Source organism: Physella acuta, unplaced genomic scaffold (genome assembly GCF_028476545.2).
Source record: "Physella acuta isolate Inbredline_101_S28 unplaced genomic scaffold, ASM2847654v3 ptg001645l, whole genome shotgun sequence".
Taxonomy (NCBI): Eukaryota; Metazoa; Mollusca; class Gastropoda; family Physidae; genus Physella; species Physella acuta.
In genome coordinates, this window is record NW_026733159.1 from 158,610 (window position 1) to 169,793 (window position 11,184).

General features: G+C 36.1%; 1 protein-coding gene across 1 annotated transcript; it reads right to left on the minus strand.

Moving 5' to 3' along the window:
* Positions 1-776: 776 nt before the first annotated feature.
* LOC131929531 (tRNA modification GTPase GTPBP3, mitochondrial-like) lies at positions 777-2,511 on the minus strand. The gene is given in 2 exon segments (XM_059285783.1): positions 777-1,714; positions 1,717-2,511. Coding segments are annotated over 2 exon segments (1,131 nt in total). The 5' UTR covers positions 2,357-2,511; the 3' UTR covers positions 777-1,223.
* Between the last annotated feature and the right edge of the window lie 8,673 nt (positions 2,512-11,184).

An 11,184-nucleotide genomic window follows, 5' to 3' on the forward strand; every position in this document is an offset into this window, starting at 1 on the left:
TCATGTCTATAGCCCGAGTTCCCATCCCCTGTAATTTTATATAAAAATATTCGAGAAAGTTTAGGGGAGATCACTCCCGGTTTATTTTTTTTTTGAATAGTTTTTAGCGCAATTTCCATTCTGGAGAATTGCGATTATTAACTCTGGGAATGGATGGATGGATGGATGGATGGATGAATGGATGGATGGATGGATGGATGGATGGATGGATGGATGGATGGATGGATGGATGGATGGATGGGTGGGTGGGTGGGTGGGTGGGTGGGTTTGGGTGGATGGATGGATGGGTGGAAGTCGTATCTCCTCCTCAACGAAGCAATATCGAGGACTAGTTCCAAAAGCAAATATGTTAAGGATGATTGTGGGCCAAAAAAATTCCTGGAATTCCTTCCTGGAATTCCCGGAAAAGCCAAAAAAAAACCTCGAACAAATGCTGTTTTTGCTCCATATCTCGGCAACCAGACCACTTAACGACTTGAAACATTTACCAATCGATTCCTGCCATAATTTAGACCAATATTGCCGAAGAAAGTTTTCAAAAATCTCCTTTCGTTCGGTCACAAAAAATTAATTTAGAACATTTAAACTGAGCATCGTGTAGGTTTTTAGCGCAAAGCTGAGGTTCGAAAGGATTTTACCATAGCGAATGAGCGGAGGTTCGAAAGGATTTTTACGTAGGTCTGTGAATTCTAAAAATTATTTAAGGAAATTGCGCTTAAATTGTCATTAGACTTTTTATTAACTTGTTTTTTAATTTTCCTATACAAAAGTCTCTAAATATTACACCTAAAATATTATCTGTAGACACTAGGCCAGTTATTTGGCCCAATTCTCTGGCTGCTAAGCGCAAATGTTCTGCTGCTAAAACAACATCCTTTTGTAACCAAGGAGTAAACTCACTTAAATGCTGCTGACACTTGTCAAGGTGGTGTCGATGGCGTGCTTGAGTCAAACTTGGGCTGCCGACCACGGGATTTCCATAAAGATTCTTAAGTTTATTAACTAGTTTCTTCATAAAAATGTCAAATCCAAGACCAGTTTTGCATGAAATAGAACATACATGATCTTCAAATTCGTGCAAATGATCCAAAGCTAAAGACCCTTGCGATGCCATGTCACTTTTGTTTAATACTATAAGAATATTAGATAGGTTTAAACAGCTTGTGTTATCTGGTATGTGATCATCTTGAAGTCCAAGATTTTGCATATACAATGAGACAAAGTCATTTAATTACAAAATGTTTTTTCAATAATCTTCCATGGCTTGGTTGTTCTAAGACAAGAATTTTTAAATCAGCTGAGCTGGCCCTGTTAATAGCTCTCAGCACTCCCTCTTTCTCTACCAAATCCTCAGTCTCTCTCAGTCCAGCTGTGTCACTTATCATAACTGGAAAACCAGCAATGTTTAATGCAGTTTCTACAATATCACGAGTTGTTCCTGCAATGGGTGAAACAATGGCTGCAGGCCTCTGACATAGAGCATTTAGCAAACTGCTTTTCCCAATATTTGGCTCTCCCAAAATTACAACATGTAATCCATCTCTTAATCTTCCACCCCGTCTGCTGTCATTCAGGTGATTCAGTATTTAATCTCTGATTCTAAATACTTCAGTTGTTACTGATTCTAAAATATCATCCTCTATATTCTCTTCCTCATGGAAGTCAATAAATGCTTCTGTATTGGCCATACACTTAATGAGCCTTGTTCTCCATACATATGCCCCAATTCACCGCCCATTTGTCGAAGAGCCTGTTTTCTTTGCAGTTCTGTCTCTGCATGAATCAAATCACCAAGTCCTTCAACTTCAGTTAAGTCTAGCTTGCCATTTATAAAAGCTTGTTTAGCGAATTCCCCGGGAAGAGCTGGTCTAAATCCTGATAGTGAACTTAATGCAGCTAACACAGACATTATAACCGCAGGCCCACCATGAACATGAAATTCTACACTATCTTCTCCAGTAAAACTATGTGGACCTGGAAACCACAAAACAAAAGCCTCGTCTAAAACTTCCTGTGAATGTGGGTCATGCAATTTGTGTAAATTTTCTATTCGTGGTTTTACTGCTAAATGACAAATCTGGTCTATAGCTAAACTTGCTTTTGGTCCAGAAATCCTTATAACTGTTATTCCACATTTGCCTTTTCCAGAAGAAAGGGCATATATTGTATTTGACACACCCAATGAAGATGGAATTTTCCTATCTTGACCGTCTCCTTCTGTGTTACCATTGTGATATTTTCTGAAGTGATTATGTTGAGTGGTTGAGGGTAACACATACTGTTGTAATGACTGGCTTATAGTTCTTAATGGTTTCTTTGACATAAATCTGCTTGTTAAATACCTCAAGCTATACATTATAGCTAATTACTTTCTGTTTAGATAGGCTAGTTTAGTTGGATCTGTTCTAGGATAGATCTAGCTTCATAATATCTTCACTAGTCTAGTTATTAGAATTAGATCTAGATTCTAGATCTAGAAGATTGTTTTCAAAACTTCAGGCATGAACTTCGTCTTCGGGTTTCATTAAAAATTTTCCTCGCACCTTGCAGTGCTTTTACATTGTCTTGTTATAAAATTTAAAGAAGGGTTTGTTTATATAACGACTAAAATTGTTTGTAAAGTTGACACCGTTTTTATTCTTTTGCATAGCATGAAGAAAACATTAAATAAACGCACATTGCTAAAATATATTATACGAATCAATGTCAAATAATATTTTCATTTAGAATCCTTAAAAAAATTGGATACATTTTAATAAGAGAAGGGTCGAAAAATCTAATTAATTAAAATATTTTTAATTTTTCCAGGGGAGGTAATTCAAAAAAATTCAACTCCCTCTCAATAATTTAAGTTATTTTTTTTTAAATTACTACCGCATTGATTATTTTATGTTAAGGTTCATAATTAAAACAGAAAAATGTTAAGATTATTTATATTATTTTCTAATTAGTCTATGATCTCTCAAAATCACTATTTGTTTTTGTTTTTTCGGTGTTATTAAAACGGATGGTGAAATTAGACTTTTAGAGTATGCTGGTAAGGCTCTCTTTTTGTGTTTACCTTGTGTTTGTGTTGTGGTTGTGTTTGTGTCGTGTTTGTGTCGTGTTGTGGTTGTGTTTGTGTTGTGTTTGGTTTGTGTTCTGTTGTGTTTGTGTTGTGTTGGTGTTGTGTTGGTATTTAGTTTTGTTCTGTTCCCAAGTTGGTACATTTAAAAAGATTAACCGTGGCGGATCACGGGTATGCAGCTAGTATATATATATATATATATATATATATATATATATATATATATATATATATATATATATATATATATATATATATATATATGTGGCAAAGGCACTAATGTCATATTATATTACATGATAATTTCAAGAGTGTAAAATGGGGTTATATGGCATAAAAACGATATATTGAAAGTGAAACGAAAACTAGAATAGCTTATTAAAAATGAGACAGCTGTTATTTTGGATGTAAATTCCCCGACCCTTAAAACCACCCCAGCCCCCATCAACTCCCCCCCCCTCCACACACACACACACACACTTTAAACGGCGCGTGAGCCATCTTTTAGAGCAGGATAAATTATTTAAGGTTACATATTAAATCTTCTTTATTGTTTTTTTATTTTACAATAATCAATCGTCTTTACAATTGGGGTCAAAAGTTGCGATCTGCATCAAAAAATGTTTTGAGAACCGTTGTGCTTTATCGTCTCAACAAAACACTTAGCTACAAGATGGGATTATCACACTGTAGGCTTCTCTTGATTGATGAAGATTAAAATAAAGTGGACTTTATTAATTATTTAACGGGTTTTTTGCTACTAGATTCTTTTTACAGTCTAGAGAGGTTTACATTACCGCGAAGAAATCTTTACTGGAGCATGGTTAATATAAGTAGTACGAGCCGACCCGCGACGTAGCATACGCCGCTATTTAGTTGTTTTATTTTCTACTTTTCAGTAATTCATAATTTGTGAATTCGACAGTACCAATGCAGCCACTGAAAATATTTGCTTTAAAACACTACCCCCCCCCCCTTTCCCCTAACCCCGACCCTACACCCCCCCCCCCCCCTTGAAAGCAGCCTCCTATTAGTTACCTCCTGTAAGTTTAAAATCGTTTCAAACTAAATTATCTGCCCCTAATAGCCGTCACTAAACCCGGCTCTACGATTTGTAAATATTTAGCGTGACCACAGCTCACCAGACCATGTGGGGGTGGGGTGGGGGTGGTAGTGATAGTGATAGTGAGAAAGAGAGGGGACAGCTTGTTTTCTAACGTCTCCCAGAAGAGAATTATATATATAGATTGTACTGTCAGAAAATGGTGTTTACAGAATTTTGTAGAGTTGGTGTGGTTTGGAAGTTAAGGGTGTAGCAATGTGTTGTTGTTGGTGTGTAGGAAATGTGTTGTCGTTAGTGCTCACGGGTGTAATATTGTTTGCTGTTGTTTTTGTTGTTCAATGTGCAGTGAAGAGTTATTTTAGTTATCAGAGACAAATTGTTGTTTTATTGAGAATGAAGTGTTGTTGTTTTTTTTTTTAAGTGTTCGTCTAGGATTGTGTTCTTATTGGTGTGTAGGCAGGGCTGTGCTGTTGTTGGTGTGTAGGGCTGTGTTGTTTTTTTTTTTTTGTTAATGATTAGGTATTTGTTGTTGTTGTGTAGGGATTTGTTGTTGGTATGTAGGGCTGTTTTTTTCCGATGTGTAGGGATATGTTGTTGTTGTTGTGTAAGGTTGTGTTGTTGCTACTGTACTACTAAGAGGTTAATGCAAACCTAAGTGTGTAGCCAAAGACCTCTGCTCTCTATGTCCTTACCCAGTAGTATTGACGGAAACCTTTCACTGTTTTGTAGAGATAGTTGCTTAAAATAAACTTTTTTTTATCACTAAACTTAATCTTTATAGCTGCCATAGATCTCAGTTAAGCTTAGACTAAACATTTTTTGTCTAGAGTTCGGATTTGTTTTCGTCTAGAGAATTTTTTTATTATAGGATACTCTTATATTTTGATGTACTAATAATTTATTCTGTAGCTTCATATCTCCTTTTACAAAATAGTACTGATACATTATCAGGAAATACAAGAATTTTGAATGCTAAGATTGGCAATCTTTGTATGTTCCTTTGAAAAAATGACAAATCTTATCGTCATAATCTAACCTAATGTCGCCTGTGGTTCGTGATAAGGGTTTCTTTCTTTTTTTTTTTTTGATTTTTTTTTTGACAAAATAAACCCTCGAAGAACATGGCCAGGCTTCCCATTAAACTGCATCTCTCGCTTGACGACACATCACTACATGATAAATAACATGAGAGATTAAAACAAAAAAATATTGAAACAAGACGTGACGTAACTATAAGATTTGTTTCTATACTTACCCTGTGTTTGATTATTTAATAAAATTAGAAGAATTTACACTAGATTGGTATGTTGATAAACGGTACCACTTATAAAAGAAAACAATTGGGGGGGGGGGGGGGGGGGTTCGCCAACTAAGGATTTACACTGGCCCGTTATTCAAAGCGTATCAGTTAGATGGTATGGTTAAACAAAAAAGCCTCCCTCCTCCCCCCCCCCCACACACACACACACCACCACCACCACACGCATAGGTAAGCGCTATGATTTTAAAGACGAATACATTTCTAAAGATAGATCGACGCGTGATCTTTAGTGCTGTTTCTTTATGGCTATTTTCCGTGCACTTTCTCTGAAGTACATTACTTAATAAATAAATGACACATTTTATTTTAAAAAATTAAGCTGAAAGTTCGATATAGAGTTTTGGATGGGAGCGTTAGGGTTAACTATTTCACTAATTATATTAGTGGAGGGGACACAGACTCACTGCATACCCGATACGCTGATAAATGCTGTATAATAACGATTGTAGCTAGATTATATATAAATATATATTATGTATATATATATATGTATATATATTTGTATGTATATATATATATATGTATATATATTTGTATATATATATATATATATATATATATATATATATATATATATATATATATATATATATATACACAACACAAACACAAAAGAAAACAGAAATGCAAAAACAAACACAAACACAAACGCAACACATAACATAAACACAACTTAAATGCAAACATAAATCACAGTCGAGCCCATGGCGCCAAATCGCACCCTGTCCGACCGCCGGCGAACGCGCCTGATTCAGTGAATGACTATAAACCCCCAGTTTGTCCGCAAACCGAAAGATAGAATAATAATTAGTAAACGGTACGTTCAGTGTATAAAATAAATAAAAGGCAATATTTAAAATATCCGTTTTTTTACCTACCATAATTGCACTTTATCAATTCATGCATTTTTGTTTTTCAATTCTTTAAATTTAAAAAATTTGCAATAGAGTTTTATGACTTCAACCATTGCGCACCTAATGAACGTGATGTCGCGTGTATAATGTTGCGGAATAGTTGATTAAAAATTATTAGTAGTAGGCAGTACGTTCAATGAATTAAATAAATAAATGATAGCCTTTTATCAATCCATGCTAATTATATCATTCCAACAATAATTCCCTCTTGGAGATTTTGCATTCACATTTATTTTATTAGCGTGAGTTGAATTTATTTTTAAATTACCTCCCTTGGCAAAATTACAAAAAAGTTTAATTAACTTTTTTTTTCGTCCCTACTGTTATTAAAATATATACTTTTTTTCTATAAATCTAAACGAAAATGATATTAGACATTGATTCGTTTTGTATCTTTTAGCAATTTGCGTGTATGTAATATTTTCTTTACGTTATACAAAAGAGTAAAAAACTGTAGCTACTATAAAATAAATTTAAGTCTTTATATAAACAATCCCTACTCTACTACTTCTGGTCAGACACAGCGATGCAAGTAAAAAGCACGACATGTGATCTGCTTACATTTATGGTTTCAAAATCTATAGCGCTGAAAAAAGGAAAGAAGGACTGACACACTACCAGCGGCGTTTGATATATATATATATATATATATATATATATATATATATATATATATATATATATATATATATATATATATATATATGTGTGTGTGTGTATGTATATGTATATATATAATGTGTGCTTTTTGTTTTCATCCTGCCGCCTCTGCCAATTGTTACAGGGGTGTGATGTTCTTTGCTTGGATTGCGTTAAACCCTTTCTCGCAGTACCCAGGTGCGACAGATGTGTTTAGCTACCTGTCGTGTATGTCACTCATCACTTTTTTATTCATATCAAAGTTACACCTTGGAACCTGCTGATTCATGGGGCAGGTAAAGTAGAGTTATTTCTGAAATGTAAGCGAAAACCTTACAGATATGAATCAGATAGACGAAGATATTTTGGTCAAAGATAAATTTTATAGTCGAGATTATTGGAGATAAAACATGGATCAATTACTAAAAACGTTACTTGTAATAAATTAAAGAATAGGCAAAAAATAATGACGTTATTGTCTGTTACATTTTCATTTCATTTATTACATCAGTTCTAAATTGTAAAAATTCAATTTTATTTTAATCTTTCAGAATGCTTGATATAATTGATTTTTTGGGGTTTTCAGCGAAGTCCTGTTTACACAATATCTGATTCTACTTTTATCGTTCTGTGGTTGGGCAAGTTGTCCCCAGGAGCAGACGACTGTGGGGGTTTAGGGGTGCCCTATTTCGTGATTTAGATTCCTAAGCTTGGTTATCAAGAACAGTAGACGAACTGTCGTCTATCCGGACCCTGACGTCATCTGCATCGCCGTCCTTCCGGTACAGTCCTCGCGTCTGATACATTTCCGGTTGGGGCGCCGATCGTTTCCCGCCCTTCATGTTGTACACACAACATGAACATCTGACGTAATAATTCTGATAATGTTCACACGGCTTGCACGTGCACGCTTGGGCTGACGTCATTGCTGCTGTGGCCAATAGGAAGAGGAGGGTGTCTGTAAAGAGGAATAAATTAACATATTAATAATGTATGTGCTTAAAGATATGAACAAAAATACGTGCATTTGTATGTATAATTATAACATGTACTTAGTTTTTTGAGTACATGTATTTTGTGTTTAAGGTGCATACGATTAGTGTATAGCGTATATATATATATATATATATATATATATATATATATATATATATATATATATATATATATATATGGTTCCCAGAAAGAACCGCAACGGAAAAAAGCGCAACGGAAAAAAGCGCAAATCAAAAAGCGCAACGGAAATAAGCGCACACGGAAAAAAGCGCAAAGAGAAAAAAGCGCACACAGAAAAAAGCGCAAAGAGAAAAAAGCGCAAACGGAAAAAAGCGCAAAGAGAAAAAAGCGCACACAGAAAAAAGCGCAAACGGAAAAAAGCGCAAACGGAAAAAAGCGCAAAGAGAAAAAAGCGCACACGGAAAAAAGCGCAAAGAGAAAAAAGCGCAAACAGAAAAAAGCGCAAACAGAAAAAAGCGCAAAGAGAAAAAAGCGCACACAGAAAAAAGCGCAAACAGAAAAAAGCGCAAACGGAAAAAAGCGCAAAGAGAAAAAAACGCAAACGGAAAAAAGCGCAAACAGAAAAAAGCGCACACGGAAAAAAGCGCAAACGGAAAAAAGCGCAAACGGAAAAAAGCGCAAACAGAAAAAGCGCAAACGGAAAAAAGCGCAAACAGAAAAAAGCGCACACAGAAAAAAGCGCAAACGGAAAAAAGCGCAAACAGAAAAAAGCACACACAGAAAAAAGCGCAAACGGAAAAAAGCGCAAACAGAAACAGAAAAATGCGCAACCAGAAAAAACACAACGAAAAATGTGCTAAAGAGAAATTTAGCACAAAGACCATATGGACTAGATGACACATTTATACATGACTGTTAGGGCTGCTGTGAGAGTGTCGTGTTTGATCACGTGATCTACTACCATTTAAAGCGTACCACTACCATCTGCATTCCCATCACCACGATACAGGCGATAATCACTTTACACAATGCCTATTATTTTCTTGGTCAATAATTATTCAACTACTATTCTCGTATAAACATAAAACTATCGACATTACACGAAGTATCTTTCACATTCTCCCTAGTCCGAACTACCTAGCTTGCATACTATAACAACCCGTTCCTATGGCAAAACTTCACTCTCTTTCATCCGCGTCATCAAACATGCATTCGTCATTTCTCTCGTAACAACATTCATTCGCACCAAAATAACAATTTTGTATTTAATATTTTTTCACATCATGACGCACCTACCTACCTACCTACTACCCACCTACCCACCTACCTACCTACCTACCTACCTAACTACCCACCTACCCACTTACCCACCTACCCACCTACCCGCCTACATACTTACCAAACTACCCACCAAAAAAGTATCGGCGAAGTTCGTAAGTTTCGTAAACTTTTCGTATATATATATATATATATATATATATATATATATATATATATATATATACACCGAGGGGTCTATGGGGGGGGGTTTATGACCCCCCCCAAACCCCCCCCCAGTATTCGCATAGATTTAGAGTAGCGTCCCTTTTGTTTACATGTTTTTATTACCCTTCAAACAAAAGTCTATTTTAGTTATATTGAGATTAAAGAATGCAAATAAATAGTATACACAATTCTGTAGAACGAGAAAAATGGCCCGTTGAGGGAGGATACAACGGGCGCTAGGTTGATAGTGCTGTCTATTTTCTCGGTACTTTAATTTATACAAAATATAGTCATAGGCATATCCCTAAACCATGCACCTAATCTCATTCATGACAAAAATCGCATTTAGAGTTTCTTTCAGGCAACTCTACTTGGGAGGAGGGGGCTTCGCCCCCCCCCCCTCCCCCACACACACACTCCAAAACATGTCTACCGTCCCATTCAACGAAATATAATTATATACTTTTTCCAGTGTCCGCCCCCCTTCCCGAAAATTCTACCCCCGCCCCCGAAAATTTCAATTACCCCCACCCCTCTCCGGGGAGAAAAAGTCTGAAAGAAACACTGGTGTCGCGCTTAGCCACTACCCGAAGAACTGCATTAAAGAAATTGCAAGAAAACCACTTTTTAGATTAGACACATTAATTAGGCGGTAATTTTATTATAGAGTATCGATGAAGAAATTTCTTTTGAGTTGGGGAGGAAGGGGGGGGGCTCAGACGTTCTTACGCGTGGGGTGGGGCTTCGCCCCTACCCGAAGAATTGTATGCAAGAAACTCTTCACGCAAACCACGACAACATTTCCTTTTTATTCAATGTTTACGCGATAATCAATGACGTCATTATATTACTGTGTGCACTTTCCGCCTTGAGATTATTTTCAACTCTATGCTAAATGTGTCGACGTCATACTTCGTTTTTCGAATTACTATGCATGTTTTTAATTTGCTTGTGTTTTCTCTAGAGCGTTCTTGTCAGACAGAGCGTTCTTGTCAGATACATAGACAGACAGCGAAACTATTATTATAGATAGGAACGATTGGGAGGGAAGTGACATTTAGCGCAGTAAATTTAGAGGTTAGGTAGGGTATAATAAATGGTGGGGTTAGGAAAGTTAAGGGGCCCATTCTCTAATAGGCAATCTATGTCTCTTTCGTACTTTCGTGTTAGTTTATTGTCGAACCTGTCCTCACCTCACATCACAACAGTTGGGTAACGCTTACCGTGTAATGTTAAAATAAATAGCATGTAATTGTGTTAGTTCGAAGTGAGTTTTCATACAAGCCCAACGCACTAATTAAGGTTGTCGCAAAATGTAACATATATGTAACGTATGTCAATGATGTCAATGAATTTTCATTTAAAAAAAAGATGTCTAGTACAGTTTACGAAACTTACGAACTTCGCCGATATTTTTTTGGTGGGTAGTTTGGTAAGTATGTAGGCGGGTAGGTGGGTAGGTGGGTAAGTGGGTAGGTGGGTAGTTAGGTAGGTAGGTAGGTAGGTAGGTGGGTAGTAGGTAGGTAGGTAGGTGCGTCATGATGTGAAAAAATATTAAATACAAAATTGTTATTTTGGTGCGAATGAATGTTGTTACGAGAGATATGACGAATGCATGTTTGATGACGCGGATGAAAGAGAGTGAAGTTTTGCCATAGGAACGGGTTGTTATAGTATGCAAGCTAGGTAGTTCGGACTAGGGAGAATGTGAAAGATACTTCGTGTAATGTCGATAGTT